A 20,000-nucleotide genomic window follows, 5' to 3' on the forward strand; every position below is an offset into this window, starting at 1 on the left:
TTACCGCTTGCCAGGGATAAGGCAAAGGATGAGATATGGTGATGTACTGTGCAGGCATTTGTTGAGGGGTTGATCTTAGCTGTGAGGGAAGCATCCATCCTGGGGCTGATGCATAAGGAGGTATAACTCCTTGATCATAATAATCCTGTTACAAATAAAAAAGAAAAACATACCAGAATATTTACTCAGTGCTCTAAAGTACAGACAGTAATTTGCTGTAGCAACTTATTACCATATTTTATAAGAAGTTTAATAATCGTATTGTGTTGAAATGTTGCCTTACAAAAATGACATAGTAGCTCACTTTGCCAAATAATTATATCTTTGCTAATATTATAATGGGGAGAAGTAAAATAAATATTACTTGGAAGCCAAGAATAAATTAAATGATCAATCAATTTATTGTAATGCATATACGTAGACCACTATTTATTAATAGAACAAAACTACAGTTAAAATTAGTTGATGTACTATAGATATATTATAACAACACCTGATGATTATGGAAGGTACTGCAGCATTTTGGCAACTTCAGGAATACAGTTTGCCTATAATGCATTACATTTTTATAAACCTGTTAAAAAATAGCACAGAAATCACTTCTTGTATGGGAAGTAATGAAGTATTTTAAAATTTATTCTTGAAAAATAAGGGTATAGATTCTGTATGATGCAGCAGCCTTGCATAATGCAAAGACTCTATGAGTAAATACAGTTTGTAGTCTTATAATGGAGCGAACCCCTAGACCAGTCAGAAAAAGGAACAGCTTCAGTAGATACTGCTTGTATCAAAATATTCCTTCATGAAACACTTTGCAATAAATATGTGTCATACATGGGTGCAGAAGATAAGGTATGGCACAGAGACAGAATGCTCCTCCACATCAAAATGGTGCTATATTGTAGTACCTGTTCTCCACTCCAACATGTTTACAGAGACTGGGGAGAGGCACTGGGACACACATTATTGCAGATGGAAAGGACAGCAAAAAAAAATGGAAATAATGCAGAGACAGTGTGTGAATATAGTTAATTCTTACATCTGTTCTGAATTCCCTCCTTAATCAATTTCAGGGCAACTTGGAATCAGAACCTATCCCCTCATTCATTTGGTGTAAGTGCAAAATGTCATCATGAATAAGGCACCGTCCCATTACAGGAATCATGCGCTCTCATTCACGGACAGCATGCAAAGCCATGGACACATCAGAGGACTGACAATTCACCCAGTGTACATTTCTGAGATATCTGAGGAAACTGGAATACCTTATGAAAACCCATGCAAAGACAAGAAAGAATGGACTCCAGCTGAGAACTGAAGCCGAGGCCCTAGTGCTGCGAGGCACCAATGTTAACTGCTGAACCATTTTGCCACCAAGTATAAAAAAATATTTGTAGGCAAGACATGCAAACATGAAACAGTGAAGAATGGGGGGGGGGGGTAATTGTGACTATAGTCAACAACCTTTTAAAATACTTATTTGAAATGCTTATTCTCTGTACAGGGTAATGCAACATTGATGGAAAGAGTAAGGGAGACACACCTGTGCCTGCTGTAATAAAAATTATACCACTGTCCATCACAGGACAGTACAGCCATTAATTGTTGATCTACAAATGGCATTTCAATCAGGTAGATGCAATGCACAAGAGACTTGTGAGAGCTTGTTATTTCTATATAAATTTAAAAAAAGTCAGAGTATGTGGGTCAAACTTTGTAACCAATACTCATTACATTTTTATAACAATGCAAAATAACACACTGTTTAACACTTTCTATAAGTAGTTATTTTAAATGCACATATTAATGGGTATACACTGATACAGGGGGGATTTAATAATGCCTACACAGCCTTTTTTTCCATGTAGGCATAGTGCCACACTGCTTACATGAAAGTAAGCAGCTGTGCGAGCCAGTAAACAGATCTGGGCAGCGTGCATGCATGGCCCTACCCGGAAGTATCCATGGCATGCAAATCACCTGGCAAGCAGGTGAACTGCATGCAAATAAGGGAGGTAGAGCAATCCGGGAAGCAGATAGGCAGCCCTGCAGACCCTGTGTTGGTGTCCATAGTGTACACAGAAAAATTCCACGTACAGGATGTAAAAAAAAATAACATGGGCTGTAAAAGTGTAGGGATACGGGCAGAAATAGCATAGCAGAGACAGATATGTGCAAAATTATCCACCGTGTCCAAAACCATATGGAAAATAATTTAAAATAATTTTATTTTTTAATAATATGGGTATGTTTGCACAGCTTGCCACAGTGTGCAAACATGCTGTTATGAAAAAAAAAATTAAAAAAGTGTAAAAACAAAATTTTGTAGTATGTGATAGTAATATATTATAAGACATTGCATGGAGTTTCTACAATGGTGGAATGGTTCTGTTGCTAAGAAGGCATTGCCTGGAACCATGTTGTTTCCAGGTTGTGTGCACGGAACCATTTACAAATGAGCTGGGGTTACTGAATAGCAGAAAAAGGTATCCGTGTCCACAGATCCCATCTGTGTAGGCACATAATGGTTTTGGTGTCCACAGAAGAGGTAGCTGATATCAAAGGGGAGTGTGTCTAAGTACTTCTAAGCTCATTGGAGCTCAGTGGCACCTGTTTACATGGCACTCAGCTCTACTGAGCAGGGGGGTGCACATTGACTACTAATCTTTGTTTACTTTTGGGGCGCATGTTTCATCGGGTTTGAGCGTGTTTGAGCGACGTACCACCATGCTGAGAGTGACCATTCATGGGGTCATGTATCATACCTCTCAATCTGGAAACATCAAAAATCTGGACAAAGGCCCATGAAAATAGGTACAAATCTGTATGCTGATTATCATAAATATTTGCATGCATAATTATGTAGCCCCTCCCACTCTGATGGAATTGTGGGATATCAACTTTTAAATGCAAACTGTAGAACAGACAACCAAAATATCATCGTGAAACATAAAAGAAGAAGAACAATAGTCATAATGTTTTATTTATATTAATATTTGAACTTGTGCAAGACTAAAATACAACATTCTTTTATACAAATAACATTAACTGGGTGCTGTTGCTCTTCAACCTTCTTCATGGCATGAGCATTTCAAAGACCGCAGAAAACATGATGTCAGCACATAATGCAGCCTTACATGCTTCTTTTCAGGATTAGCAAAATTAAACAGTAACTAACTTATCTTGAAGGGCACAACCTGGTTTTGACACTTCAGGGCTACCCTAATTACCAGGACTGGTAAGAGTATTTTAAGAGGCCTCAGCAAACCTGGAAATTGCCAGTCTTTCAACTTGCATGTGTTTGCCTCCCTCTCAACTAGCGAAAATAAATTCCTTATCAATTGACCATCATGTCTCCACAGAAAGCCTTCTGTCTGGCTAATCTAATTTCCAAAGACATCTCCACTACATCCAAAACTGTCTTAATTTCCTTTATTCATACATCGTCAGGCCCATTACTAAATATATGCCTAAAGATGCCTTATATTTATTTAAATATATTACCCAGCTTGAGAGACCTTAAAAAGATTAGAGACTTCAAAAACCTTAGTTATCAGAACAGACTGTCAAGCCCTCTATCTCTCTATGCTCACTCTCTTATAGCCTCCCTTGTGGAGATCTGTGGAGATCTGTGTCTGACCTTTTGAGACCTGAATGATACAGCCCTCATTGACCACCTATTCCTTCACAGTGCAAATGGCATAGCAAACATTCAGTTAAAAGAAACTAAACCTTTACCAACATATAAATGAAGACAAGTTGGTGTAATAAGATTCATATTCCAATGTGTCATGTACATCTGGGACAAACTTCCAATACATGTCAGGTTAACACACTTGACACCTTCAAGTTAAACTCAGTTAATTGGACAGGCAGCCTGAAATTCTTCTCCAGTCTACCCTGTCTTGCCTTTCTTAAGGGTAGAAGGAATTTCTGAACAGAAGCCTAGCAAAAAAAAAAAAAACATCTACAACTTGATTGCTTAGTATTTATGTACGAACCAATAAAAAAAATCCTCATTTTGGTCATCATTCAGTCTACATGACTAAAGGTCAAATATTTAGATTATATTTTCAATACAACATGCTTATTATTAAATGCATAAACTGACACAGGAGGCTATTGACACACAGTGTATGTAGTACATGAACTGAAAACAAAAGTAATAAATAAAAAGTTGTTAAACTATTCTGAGAGAGCTATCACATAACACTACAGTGACAGCAGAGTTCACCAAGGCATACAAACAGCATATATCAGTAACACACATACACACATACTAAAAGCCTAAATCCGCACTTGGCATCAAAAAATGCAGATCGAGCTGTTGGAAAGTCCTCTTTCATAATGCAACAGACAACAATATAAATGTTGAACATGTGTGCAGCTGTACAACAAGTGGCATTTACCAACTGAAGTATACAAATAATCAACCCAAGTGCAAACAGACGAGTACTTATGAATGAACATTGGTGAAAAACAACCATTTAAAGTAAACTCTGTAACCTTACCGTACACTTGTAAAAAACACGCATATCTAAAAGCAAAATCAGCAAATGAATGTTCTTATGTCTAAACACATTCCACTACTTGGTTACAGGGAAAAACATCTATAACCTGAATAAAAATTGCTTATAAAAATAAAGAGAAGCTGCGATTTGAAAACATAAAACTATATTCGTTCTTTTTTGCTATGCGCAAAACAGATAAATATTTTTCTAACTCGTTAACGCAATTTTACTTCTGGGTTGCATTATCCTGCGATATCCGGCTTTTCAACCGTACTATATTCCACGATCAAACTCTTAGGCCCGAATTATGAAAAATCTCAGTCAGAATGACTGGGGCAAACTAAACCTAACAGCCTCTACTTCAAACGTGATTTTAAAGTAAAGATCGTAATATCATCATCTGATTTTAGAATACTATAGCTATGCCAACATAGTGAAGTTCAGCTTTTCAAAACCAGTTAAATTATACTACCAGTTTAGTGGCAAAATCTAGAGTGTGTGTGTGTGTGTGTGTGTGTGTGTCCCGTCCCTCTCTCTCAACTCTCTCTGTTACAGTTGCAGCACATGCAAGACGTGATGACTGACAAATGCTGACTGAGCTGGAATAAACATAATACATAAACAAACTCAGTCACTCATCCCATAGCAGCCCTCAGATGAATCTGACAGGCTGGCAGGCTGCTTACAGGGCTGACACCCGAGTGATGATGCCAGCCCAAAAAAATGTCGAAAAAAACAATTTTAAAAAAGCCAGGAAATTTGGAAATGAAGGGGTGCCACTCAGGAATCATGGCACCACATTAAACTGGACCTCAAAACCGGTAAAAAATGAGCAATTCGGTACGATTGAGAGGCATGTTGTATATAATGAGTGCTAAGCACTGCTTATCTTCGTGGCATGTCTTTGCATGGCACGGAGCTCCACTGAGTGAACGAGGCTGTTCAAAAAAAAAAGTGTCTGAGAAAGGCAATGATATCTCAATTACTAATGACCCCTGTTTCATTTAAACTAGGGCCATTAACATCCTTAATGATGTACTTGGCAGGTGGAATGAATCATAGGTAGCAAATCACACATGCTGCACCTACAGCAGAGCACTATATAGGTTACATACAGCCCACAATCTGATTTCACCCCCATACTATGCACCAGTGGAGTACAGACTTGAGAGTTTAAACTGAAGGAATGCTAGGGGCTGCTGCAGGTCTGCTACATATGTATGTGCTAGATGCTGAGGTCAGTGCTGTTGCTGCTACTGACTATAGTCCTAGACTGAGAAGAAGAAGAGTGTTCAGGCCCAGGGTAAACTTCCAGTAGCTACATGATCTGGAGATTGTAGAGCACTACAGGGTGGACAAGGACATAATACAAGAACTCAATGAACTCTGTCAACCCCAGCTCAGACCCAGAGTCAACAGAGGGGAATCCATCCCAGTGGAAACAAAGGTATGTGTAGCTCTTAGGATACTAGTTACAGGTACTTTCCAAAGAGTAACTGGGGACGTGATGGAGATCTCACAGGCATTAGCATTCAAGGTACTACACCAGTTCCTGGATGCCATGCTACCACATGCAAATGAGCACATTTATTTTCCCCGCACCCCTGAGGTGAGGACCAGCAATATGCAGCACTTCTATGGTGTAGCACACTACTCTGAGGTACTGGGTGCCATAGAATGCCCTCATGTACACATCAAGGCACCACCCGGTGAGGAGGGTAGAATCTATGTCAATTGCAAGGGGTATCACTCCATCAACTGCCAGGTCATGTGCAATGCCAAATTGATTATCATGAATGTATGTGCTGGCAGCCCTGGCAGTTATCATGACTCCCATATCTGGCATGCATCACAACCGTACCAGATCTTTCTTAGGGGGGACATTCCACACTGCACTTTATTGGGGGATGCTGGCTATGCACTGGAACTGTGGATGATGACACCCATCAGAAATGCACACACACCCATTGAAGAATGCCATAATGATGCACACGCACAAACTAGGAACATTGTAGATCATGTGTTTGGGCTGCTGAAGTCACGGTTCTGGTACCTCAATATATCTGGTGGAGCCCTGAAGTACTCTCCAGCCACATGTGCACACATGCTCATAGTATGTGCTATGCTACACATTATGCTTCTTCAAAAATGGCTGAAGCAGGATCAGCAAAGGAAAGGGATACACAGCCCCCCCCTCCACCAGACCTAGGTCACCACAGCCACACCCACAGGGGGACTCAAGGAGGAGCCCCTGATGTTGTCCCTGTTGACAGATGTAGGTATGCCCAGTATGCCCTGGCCTTGGCAAAGAGACCATGCATAGCACATGCACTGACAACCTAGGGCCCTAGGGACTGACACCTTACTCTGACTCGGATACATGTTAGTAAAAATGAAGCTAGCCAGCCCACACATCCTGTACCTAACCATGTATTGGCTGTGTGCTGTGTGCATCAGACAGAGTCAGCCCCAAACCACTGGTCTGTCAATTGTTGCATTTGCAAGGTAAGTCACACACCTATTCACCACTTGTAATAGGTACTAGCGTATGGTAGCATATGTATGGACTTGCCACTTGTATGCAAGGGAAAATATTGGGCTACTGGGCTACTTAGGAAGATCTAAAAGCCACTTGGGATAATATGTACTCTGTCCAATAGTATGTGCTCCATAATATGCACTAGGCCATATGGCTGAAAAGTCCACTACATCATTCAAGGGAGATGGCAAACAATGAGGTCACATGACAGTCGCAACACTGTCTATTCCAGCAGAGCATGGGCTGCTCATCCCCCACTCGCAACACATCCCATACAACTGCTGTAACAGTAAATCTGCAATGATATGTCAACAGACCAGCCAATGTCAGGGCTGTGACATAGAACCTGGCCACACATTCTATGTCTCAATTAACTTAGGGGGACAATGTATATCTGTATGCTGTTGATTGTGTGATAAATGACGCATCCCTGTCTGGCATGCTGTGTGGCTCAGTAGGATAGAGACTTTAGCATGGGTGATGGTGTTGATGATTTGAATCTGGTAATATCCACATGTTTGGCATATGAGGTATTTGTATGGTGGTGTCCCTACAAACTGTCATATCCTTCAATCTGTTACTGCTTGAAAGCTGGACAAAGCCAGAGTGAATGGGGGGATAAGGGGCAAAACTAAAGACAGACATTCAGATGCTCTGATTCACATAGAAGGTGGCTATTATAAAAGCGGTTGCATCAGTACAGCATATCTGAAGGATATACAGTCTAACACCCACATGTTTGTCTGTAGTTAGTACTATTCACTGATTGCCTTATACAACATTTTACTGGAAAACCACAAATGTATGAGGACTAGGCCAGACATTTGCGGTGAAATGGTGGGCATCATGAAAAAATATGTACAGTGAGAAGTATGCAGACTGTCACCCTGTATGTGGTATTACATTATGTACCCCAGTCACATATTAATTACAACACACAGCCAGGGAATACCGTAGACCATGTATGGGAAGTGTTGTACTGCGGAAACAGGTGCAGCTGCCAATGTCTGTTGCAGACAAAATCGAGGCCTGGAGTGAAGGCAGCTCTGGCCTGTAGTCACCTTGTAAGTACTGACAGTCCCACTGGGCATGCTCCTACATTTAGCTAGCTTGAGTGTAATTCTGTGGCCTCTTTCTCACAATGATGACATGTGGAAATACGTCTATACCTATAGACAGCTACCTATATATATCTGTCTGACCCTATCCCCTCCCACATGCGTAGTGTATCTATCAGTACATACCCCATATACATATACTACCTATATATATATATATATATATATATATATATATATATATATATATATATATATATATATATATATATTTAGCTATATATATTACAATGATACATAGACTCTCGACATATATCTAAAGAAGTCATATACATTACGCACAAACACAGCAACATTTATAGAGTCATCTGTGTTATAAACATTTATATATTTAACTGACCGAAGTTTAGAACTTCGAACTTCATATGGCCAAAACCATATGACCAAAGTTTCAAAACTTCGAACATTTAAACGGAGATCCCCATACAGCGCGGAACAGGAATAGTCCCTTTTCCTCACTGTAATGCACTCTCAGTGTTGGTATATTTTAATAGTGGGGGTTGTGGGGGGTGCCGGGGGGCTTGCACCCTGCATACATGTGTTTTAATTTTTTTTTTTTAATGTTCAAAATTACAAAACTTTGATCATGTGGTCTCGATCATAAGAGTTTGAAGTTTTGTAATTTCAGTCATTCAACGTAGATCCATATATACACATATAGATATATATATATAGATATATATATATATATATATATATATATATATATATATATATGGTTCTACCTGACATATGGATGTCCCCACACGACAACCACATCACCGACACCACATATTGACAGTCCATAAACACGAAACCACACATAACCGACAAAAATAACCGACGGTACACAAACACGAAACCCCATACACTGCACACACCACAATAACAATGAAAAACAAAACACATCGCCATTCCACAAATCTCACACACAACACAAGCACACCAAAATCCTTACAAGCCCACACTAAACCTTACCCTAACCCTAAGGTCCGTCACTATCGCATGCCTTACCTAGGCCTAACCCTAACTCACTTAACCCGCCTATCGCCCTAACCCTAACTCACTTAACCCGCCTATCGCTCCCTAACCCTAACTCACTTAACCCACCCCTATCGCTCCCTAACCCTAACTCACTTAACCCACCCCTATCTTTCCCTAACCCTAACTCACTTAACCCACCCTAACCCTAACTCACTTAACCCACCCCTATCCCCACAGACCGTCGCCAATCTCCACACTTACCATACTCACAGCCTTTCCCATGTCGGCATCCTCGGCGTTGGTGTTGTCATCCCGGTCTTCTGCATTGTCGATGTTCTGCCACAAGTCAGGTAGAACCATGTATATATATATATATATATATATATATATATATATATATATGTGTGTGTGTATATATATATATATATATATATATATATATATATATATATATATATGGATGTCCCCACATACCCTCGGACTGCTGAGGTTGACTGCACTCACACATCAAAACAGTTGCCCAAAGCAACCATACCAAGGCCACAACAGTGCATACTCCACTCACCCTGTGCCTATGGAATGTCACCTTCTAGACAGACTGTGCCTGCAATCACATATACAACAGATGTAATTTGTGGTACATGCAATAAATACTGCAAGCTATAGTGTGTAATTGTAGATAGATAGGGGTTCTAATCTCACATCAGTGTGTGTGTGTGTGTGTGTGTGTGTGTGTGTGTGTGTGTGTGTGTGTGTGTGTGTGTGTGTGTGTGTGTGTAAATATAATTCAATGCAGCACTATGGACAAGCCCATACCTTGCGATGGTTATGCATTTTGTGGCCCTGTGATTAGCTGCTGGCCTCTATATTGCCCTCCTCTACAAGGCCTGCTGATGTCATCCACCTCAAGTATGCTAGCTGACACTCTCACATCAGGTAAACTCCATGGTGCATGCCATAAGTACTACAAGCTATAATGTGTAATTGTAGATAGATATGGGATCTAATCTCACATCAGCCAACAGTGTGTGTGTGTGTGTGTGTGTGTGTGTGTGTGTGTGTGTGTGTGTGTGTGTGTGTAAATATGTTCCCATGCAGCACTATGGATATAACCTTATGGGCTATCCATGTGCAATGGTCATGCCTTTTTGGCCCTGTGACTATCTGCTGGCCCTACATTGTCCTCCTATATATAATCATAACTGATGCCTGCCACCTGTCTGACCCAGACACAGGATAAGTGTAGACATGTCAACTACATCAACACACCGTCTATATTTGTAAGTTCAGATAACCCAGGTGACATGTAGCCAGGGTAGCAGACCTTGTCACAAAGGATGAATGCATGAATGCATGAATACACTGACGGCTCCCATTGTCCCTGATGGATTATTCTGCACATATGCATCTAGGGTGTCATACACATATACTGCAGTACTATGATGATGTCATATTTCTGCTGTACTGCTGCATTGCTGCCATATGTCTAAAGTGTATCCCCTCAGACTCCTGGAATGCCATCCTGTGCCACTGTATTGCCACTGTGTTTTCAAAGTGTATTGCCTCACAGTCCTGGAACAGAAAAATACACAGGTCTGTGAGACAACTGTCATTCTGTAACACTACCACCAGTCCAATATCATGCAACACTGTTACACAAGGTGTGATGTATAGTCATGGCACATGCCAACATATATTACCTGTTGTGGCACTCAAGTGACATGGCAAAACAATACTGCACTACACAAGTACATGTCAAGTGATATAGACACCTTGAGCATCAGTTACATTGTAGCATTTCCCTGCATCGATGGCAAGGATAGCAGAGATGTGGCACAGGTATAATCACATGCACAGGATGAGGTGTTGGGGTGCCGGAGGCATAGGCTGTGCCAAACAATTGACAGGATGTGAGTGAGTCAGGAGGGGTGTTGATTAGATGGGCCATGGAAAGGTGCCGTGTGTGTCTGTAGGTGACCCGCACATGACAGTGGTGTGAGGGTGTGCGCTTGCACAGTGAAGGCCAGTGCTATCCCTACACATGTGTATGTTGGACAGCTGTGGACTGTACATGATAGAGTGGACAGTTCACCATCTCCAGCCATGAACACGAGAACTGGCTCTGCCAGGAGTTGCACTGGCACCACTATGCCCAAGGTCAGATGTGGTGCCATTACCTGATTGTGGCAGCAAAATGCTGGGGCTGTGTCCCCCACAAGACCACCCTGGACCACATGCCCATGGCCTGCCATGTCATGGTGTGGACAGCACATGTCTCTGTGTAGTGCTGGGGGTACTGCCACTATGGGAGCATGGCTGTGCATGGCCACGTGGACTTTCAGCAGATGGCATTGCTGACCTAAGTCCACATGTCTGATGCCCAACTGAGACCACCATCTGCCCACTGCATCAGTGAACCGATCCAATGTGTCCCCAATGTGGTGGAGGCAGTCACGCATGTCAGATTGTGCTGCATCCATAACCCTAAGCATCCATCTGGTGTTGCATTCCGAACATGCTTGTGCCTCCATGATGGCCCGAAACATGAGTCATGTGCCCTGTGATGTGACACCTGTGACAGATGGTGGATGGACAACAGTCATCCTACAAGCACCCCTGTTGATCCACCTGTGTGGGACTTCGCCAGTTCTCTGGCTATGGCCAGTGTCTACACTCACTGATGCCATACTTGCCACATTGTTTTGTTCAGTGTTGCCACCCTCTGACTTTCCAACATCTGTGGCCTCTATGGACTGTGTATGTGTGGGCATAGTGACTGTGTGCAGTGACAAGGGGGGGCAGAAGAGGGATGTCAACCTCTATGACAGATTCAGCCCCCGACAACCCCACCTGTACCTCACTATGGCCACCATCATCATTAGAGTCCGATAAGACACTGACATCAGGTTATGAGAGGGACATACTCCAACCCCCATGGTTACCTGAGAAAACCAAGACAAAAGCAGTACATTACTACCTGCACTTTTATGTATGGTCCAGACAGACTCAAACAAATGAGGATCCACAACTGCATTAACAATTCCACATCTCATCTCCACTCCAATGCACAACAGACAACCTCACTCCAACATACACAGGCAAGTCAAGCCCTTTATAACAGCGGTCTCCAAACTTGTTTGTACCAAGGGCCAGTATCAATGCAAGACAGTTTTCCATGGACTGGTCATCACATGGCATGTGTAATAAAGTGCAAATTTATTTATTTATTTGTTTGACATTTGTTTAAAGAGGAGACCTGACTGGACTAAAAGTCCATGTTCAGCTGAGACCCGAGGAGAAAAGTTCCAAAGTACAATAAAAAGACAATTGGCAATAATTACCAAAAAAAAGTGTACATTCTGTTTAACAGCATAACATTGATATATTATGGTTGAGAGGTAAGTAAACTAATGGCAACCTTAATGATAATAGTTTATAAGAGCAATATTTAAAATCTGTCCCCATTATTTGGCTCTGCCCAGCATATCTCTCAAGTGTACAGATTTTTGCAGAATGTCCACATTTTTGCCTCATATTTTTGGTCTTTTTCTCATAAAATTGTTTTCTGGCAAATTCCTGGCAGATCATTGAGGTTTGAAGTAAAAAAATAATGACAGACAGTCGAGTTTTATACTTCATACCCTTCAGAAAATGAATGCAAAACCTGTATTTCTATCAATTTCTAAGTTTGCAAGAGCAGTACTTAAAAGTGTTCCTATTTTTAGGCCTTTGTCCTACCCCCTCCATTAATTTTGGCTTTGTCCAGATTTTTTGATCCAAGATGTTGGGAGGTATGTTTCCAGTGGTATGGACGAGAGGTACTCAAACTTCATTGCTGCTGCCACCAGGGATCACTCTCACTCTTCGCACTCTCTCTCTCTCCCTCTCTATCTCTCACACACACACACACACACACACACACACACACACACACACACACACACACACACACACACTCTTTTGCTTTCATGCATGCATTCACTCACACATGCAGACAGACACACAAACACACTCATGCATGCATTCACTTTTTCGTCTCACTCCATACCTGACAGCCCAGCATCAAGTGCTCTATGGCTCGGTACCAGTCTGTGGCCCAGTGGTTGGGGACTGCTGCTTTATAACATGCATGTCAGCCACATCAAGGTAAAGTTGCCAGCACAATCTGCCTGTAAGGTATGAAATATGACACTATATGTGATAGATATACACATAAAATCCAGTACACCTATCTTTACAATAATATGCCACTACTAGTGTCACTGCCTTAGCTATGTCGTATCTCACTTTTCTGTTTGAACAGTCATCTCAGAGTAATTGCCTTATATATTCCAGGCTGTGTAGCCACTCATAACTATAAGTGCAGATGTGTCGATTGTCATTCAGCTACACACCTGTGACTAACCAGTCTATGAACCGTAGCAATCTGTTCCAGAATGGGACATACAAATATTGTACACTGGCTAAACACAACATTTGTACATAGGCAGCCCTTAACATTCATAGGGTATTTATGATCTGTAAACAACTGTGTCACACTTACCAGGTACAGGACCATGAACTTGGGCCACTCCTGATGGACCTATGGAAAGGTGAGGGAGAGGTATTGTCAGCACCACCAAATGTAGCACTACAAGGTAATGTGTGAATATATCCACATGTACAGTACCCACTGTAATACTGGCTGTATTGCTGACATTCTGAGTATGTCTGCACATCTGTACTAAACCCTAACTCCCCCTCAGTGCAGATAGACCTAACTCCCATGTACAGGCATGTACAGCCTGCCACACTAACAGATACAGTATTACACTGGTGACCACAGTACGCTTACTGGGACGGTCCTCTGCTGTGGACACTGTGGCACCCACCTCCATGATGTATGGTGTAATGGATGCCTGGGAGCGTTTGGGTAATCCTGGGTTCACCATGAATTCCTCTGTGGCTATGAGTGGATGTTCTGTCACAGGCCCTCCACCGGTGGTGGCACGATCCCTTGAAACATCAGCTGCCCTTTGTCATGCAACATTCAGCATGTCTTTGGCCCAGTGTCAGACCTGCTCAAAGGTCCTGTCCTGTTGGCCAATCTGATTGACATCCGGCACAAGGTCTGCCCACAATGCTGCCTGCTGGTTACGAGTATGCCTCTCCATGTACAACAAGATCTGATGGCGCTGTCTCAGTCCATCCACTATCACGTCATTCTCTGCATCTGAGAAGGGGGCATGTCTTTGGCAGTACATGGTTCTTGAAAGATAACAAAAGGGGAACACATTACAGGACCAGATATTTGGACATCCACTATGTACAGATCCAGCACACCCATAATGGCCTGCACTATCCACTGCTCCCTCACACATCATACCCCACTGTCTGGCAACACTCTTAATGTGTGGATACCACCAAGACAGTAGCAATACTGGGGTATGTCCCTGTGTGCCATGATAGATTCTGCTGTATGTTCCAAAACCCAGCACTGCAGTCTACTGTGGTATGTTTCCTATAGGCACACTCCCACGAATATGTCATATAGCCACTGCCACACAAGTAAAAGTGTGCTGCTACAACAACTGAATGGGGACAGTCCAGCAACACCAGTGAGCAACAATGACAGGAAAAAATGCAAACCTACTGTAGTATATGTTCTGTCTAGGCATCATACCTTTCAACTATATAGATGTGTACAGAACGTCAAGATGTTTGCCTCATAGTTTTGGTCATTTTCACACAAACTTGTGGATCTCTGACAAATATTTAATCACTGTCGCTGAATTTGGACCTTTGTCCTCCCATATATTATGGCTTTGTCCTGGTTTCATTTTGTAAGAGGTTGTCAGGTATGTTAGGCACGGCCATCAGCCAAACAGGGACATACGTCATCAGAAACAGGGACTTAGCCAGAGTACATCAGGAACATTCAGGGACACTTTTCAAATGTTAGAACTATGTATGTGAGACAGTGACTGAATGAGGGGGACAGGGATGAATTACAGTACATCATTTGACATTACAGGAGTGCACACCCTTACTCATAGTCACTATGTAGTATGTGTAATCCACTAGCTTCCGTACAATGGCCAACCATTGTAGGAGGGATTAACAGGGTCAGAGGTGAGATGTGATTAAAAATCAGGGACAGCTTACAGGCATGCCTGTAGGTGTAGGGCAGCAGAGTATCACTACACATCACTACCATAGAGCTAAGACAAGGTTACTGTTGTAATCTCTATTCCTCATACCTCCATCCTCCCATCCACATCCTGTTATATGGAGAAATCTATTACATACCTGCTGGAGTGCAACACTCCTTTTTCAAACTTTGCTTCTGGTATACATTTGAAAATCTGCTCTCTGTGTGACTTAACTTTCATATAGAGCTATTTCCCATAACCAGTCGCTTGCCTTTCTAAGGTACTGCTCATTAGCAGGTAATTGCCTCTGCAGCAATCTGTGGCTTATAATTGCTAATTGCAGCCAAACCAGCTGAATTGCACTATCATTGGCCGATGACATGCCACCACAGTGCAATATTTAAGGCCTTCATGTAGACCTGGGACCTTGTCTTAGTTGTGAAGATGAACATCACTGAGATGTGCAGAGTACAGCATCATAGAGGGTAGGTACCAGAATTGTCAACTGTAGAGATTTATGGGGTATGTCCACAGTTTCACCTCATATGTGTGGCCAGTGTCCCATGATATAGTGGTCATCTGGCAGTTCACTGGCAAACATTGTGGGGTGAGGTCAGTAAGGAAAGAGGCACACTTGCGTGTCAGACTTTATACTCATCAGAATATGCATGCTAATGCAATAGCTGTTATTCTATCAACCTACTATCTTTGTAGGGGCAAACTGTTACACATGTCCCTATCTGTGGGCCTTAGCCCCCCCATTACATATGGCTGTGTCCAGATCCCTTCTTCTAGGGGGTTGGGAGATATAATAGGTCTGTAGTATGCTACAGGCTGCAACTGCTGCTGCTGTAGCCTAGCGCACATAGGCAGGAGTATGAACACTATTGAGGACAGCAAACTGTACGTATAACTGTGACAGCTTAGTCAGCCCTGTCATTATGGCAGAGCAAGGGTAAGGATACCATGTACTGTCCAATCAAGGCATGTGATTAAGGTACGTCTGTTATGCAACGGTGCCAATAATAGAGTGGTAGGCAACCTATAGTTAGGCTATACGGATATGTGTAGTGTGTCCCTAACTGCAGGCCTCTGACTTGCAAACCTGGGGAGCAGTTCATTAAATAGCTGTAACCTGTGTGGATAAGGATTGCACAACTCATCTATTACTTGCTGTCTTCAAAATAATGTAAATGAACTGCTAGACAAAACTGGATTTGAACCCAAGACATTGTGTGGCAAAATGCACCGCATGCAAGGCATTTAACAGACTGCACCACTGAGTCACCGAAAAATCATTTGTATTTGCAAGATATACGTGCACATATACAGGCTGTGAGAAATATTTCTACATTCATCAGTATGTGTATGGCTTTATATGCCTGTATTTCTGCACCAGGGTCCCAGTTGTAGATGTACTTTGACATTGCTGCCTTAGCAGATGCATTTCCAGAAGTTGCTGGTAAAAGGGCACATATGCCTGCTATCACAGACCTCACTTATATTCATTACTATGTCTTTTGCTGTCTACTGGTGTATTATTGCACTAGAGTCCAAGATGCACTACCATTTTTTCCATTAGGTTTTATTTCAGTTACATGCCTAATGACTATAAGTGGCAATCAGTATGTGCTGCTGGACACACCTGCTTTACATGGGATGTCTGTGGTGGGGTGGGTTAATGCAATGGGCTGTAAGTGAGAGGGGCCCATGTTTGAAAGTTGGCAGAGGTGTTGATTTTGTACATATGTCTAACAATGTAATAAACACATTTAATCATTAAAGCTCATTTAGGCTTAGCTAGGCGAAGAGGAGTGGAGCTCCGCACCACATCACCTTGCTTAGCTCTGCGCAAACCCACACTAAAAAAATATAAAGAAAAGAAAAAGGGGGTGATAGGAAAGTGGTGAAATAGGGGCAAGTGGGGGAAAACATAGTGAAAGGCAGTTAGGGATGTGCAGGAAAGGTGTAGGAAAGACCCATACCTATCCATATCTTGTACAGCAACAGCTGTGCATTTTGACTTATTTGGTACTTGAATATGGACTCTGAAACCCCAGAGAGAAGGGTGAGGACAACATAACTGTGTTGTCAAGCTAATTATACAAGATTAGTGGTGTCCAGTGGACACATGTACGACATGGAGAACTATGTATGGGGTGATATATATATATATATATATATATATATTTTTTTTGGGACAGGTGCCCATTATTTTTTAAGGTGAGAGTGGAATGTAGGGGAAGATACATCGTACATGTGGGGAGGTAAGCTGGGTAGGAGAGGATGCATTTGCAGACAGACAAGACAGCAGACAGGGGTGGTGTGTAACCCATGATGGGGGTAAACACCTTGGATGGGGAGAGTGTTTTGGAACCATGTTGCGTGTTCCTCCAGATGGCAGCAGTGAGACTCACATCCCCACACATGGGATAGATGACACTGCTCCTTCACTGCCCAGAGGATGGCTGTGCTGGAGGCTGGGCACCAGGGTGAGCCTGCCCCACCAGGTTGGCCAGCGTGCTCTCAATATGGTGCACCCAGTGTTCATAACTCCAATGAATAATCCTGCATAACATGACTGTGAGTAGATCCTGGATGACTGCAGCCCCTCCATCACCACTCCCAGGGGGAGGCTGAGCCCCATCCCCTGAGGTGGTTCACCCAACACTGTAGGTAGTTCAGGGGCAGCATAAATAGCACCACTGGCCTGGGTCCAAGATGTGCTATGACTCGGTGCCACTGTCAGTTGAGGCAAGGTAGGTGGATCACCAAGAACTGGCCTACCCCAAAGTGAGTGAAAATGGAGGTATAGGAATAAGTATAGGTTAGTTATTAACAAAGGATTGTTAGTAATTACAGCATGGCAGAACATTGGAAATAACACAATTACATATCAATGCAAATTATGTGAAACACAACAATAAATAAAAGAACATTCAGTATAACAGCATGCCAGTAACAGTTACAGCATAAGGCCAACAAAATAGGTAATTTAACAATATATGTTAATATGCATCCATTATAATACATAACAATAATAACACATGCCCCAAAATCAGTTAATGTAACAACATATGTTAATAGTAAACCATACTCGATGAATAGCAATAATAATTAAATGAAGATAAGAGGTGGGGAGAGAGAGGAAATCAGTCCATTAGTAACATTGCAGTTTACTTCCTTGACAACAGTACTAGTATCTACTCTACGGGTCTGTATTTTCTTTTATGTTTACAGTGAATACAGCCACCTATAGCTGATGTAGCATGTACATACCTCTCAAGCAATATGCAAGGGACACTATGGGCCAAACGGTAACAACTGCGGGTACGCACCTACACAGAACACTTGAACATCAGTGGACCTATATAACAGTCAAGGTGTTCTATGGGCTAAAATGGTGATACTGTGCAATCTAGGTACTCATTCCCTTGGCATTCCTATAACAGGTGGATTATGCACTACTAATTAGATAATGTGAAATTGTGACACTTGAGAGACATGTATGTGTACAGTACAGACACTAAACAGCAGTCATGCCTTGGTTGGCAGGCATTGGAATAGAACACAATAGCAGTGACTGCATCTGCAGTAACTTTTAACAGACACTAGAGGCATACAATCATACCAGGATTACACATATTATTTATGACTGCACATTGCTGATTTTTCACATTCTTGCTAATGATTTTAACATTCTGGGTAATCTAAACACACAATTGTCTACTCATAATATGGGCTACCTCACCCATTTATTTGTAGTTCTTGTGGAGAGAGTACTTGTGAGTGTTAACCTGACTGCTACTGTAATATTTACTGCCACCTAGCACTGGACTCGAACCCTAGGCTGTGTTTGGCAAAATGTACTACATACAGAGCATTTAACAAACTGAACTACTCAGTCATTGCTGATTACTGACTGACTGATATTTGCCTAGAGCTTACCTGTAACCAAATATGACCTGGCAGTACTACTACACCATTATGCTAGACTGCAGTGACAGTAGAACACACATACAAGAATAACACAGATATTAGGTACACTATATATCAGTCTAAAAATGCTGGAGTACACAATTCAGTGTTAGTGGGTTCCAATATCTGTGAAGTCAACAAACAATATCAGATCATGGAGTGGGCTACCTCACCCATATACCTTTCTTATCTGATGTTTGTGGTGACTGAGCATTATGTGAACAACAGTGGCCTAGAGACAGCCTTAAAGGGTCTTACATTTGTTAAACAATGCAACTGGCAGCTATTAGATTTGTATTCTGCAGCTATTACAATGTTATACTTGACTACAGCACCTTACCTTACAGCCTGGATGCATACAGCTGTACTGCATCAGTTACAACAACACAACCCTGATGTACACTATTTCCTTGGTGTTAATGGTACTGATTCATGTTTTATTGCAAAACAGTTGGCATTATTTATTTCATGCAATACAGCTCTCATTCCACATTTATTGCACTACATACTTATTTGTATATACTTTAATGCTTTTACTGGTATTGTTTCATGTTTGTATTCCACAGCAGTTGGTATTATTCATTTCTTGCAAAGCAGCTCTAATTCAAAAATTATTGCACTACAAATTTTATTGTATATACTTTAATGCAGTTATTGACATTGCTTCATATTTCATTGCACAACAGTTGGCATTATTCATTTCTTGCAGTAAAGCTCTAATTCCACATGTATTGCACTACAGACTTTATTGCATATAGTT

General features: G+C 41.8%; 1 protein-coding gene across 1 annotated transcript in view; it reads right to left on the minus strand.

Moving 5' to 3' along the window:
• The window catches only part of LOC122791489, a 72,364-nt gene that overhangs the window by 46,577 nt on the left and 5,787 nt on the right, over positions 1–20,000 (minus strand). Inside the window, exon 2 of the mRNA XM_044059232.1 lies at positions 5–145. Within this exon, the coding sequence (XP_043915167.1) occupies positions 5–145 (141 nt within the window). The remainder of the gene's footprint in view (positions 1–4; positions 146–20,000) is intronic.

This window comes from Protopterus annectens, chromosome 17.part0, assembly GCF_019279795.1.
Source record: "Protopterus annectens isolate FY-2018-M chromosome 17.part0, PAN1.0, whole genome shotgun sequence".
NCBI lineage: Eukaryota > Metazoa > Chordata > Ceratodontiformes > Protopteridae > Protopterus > Protopterus annectens.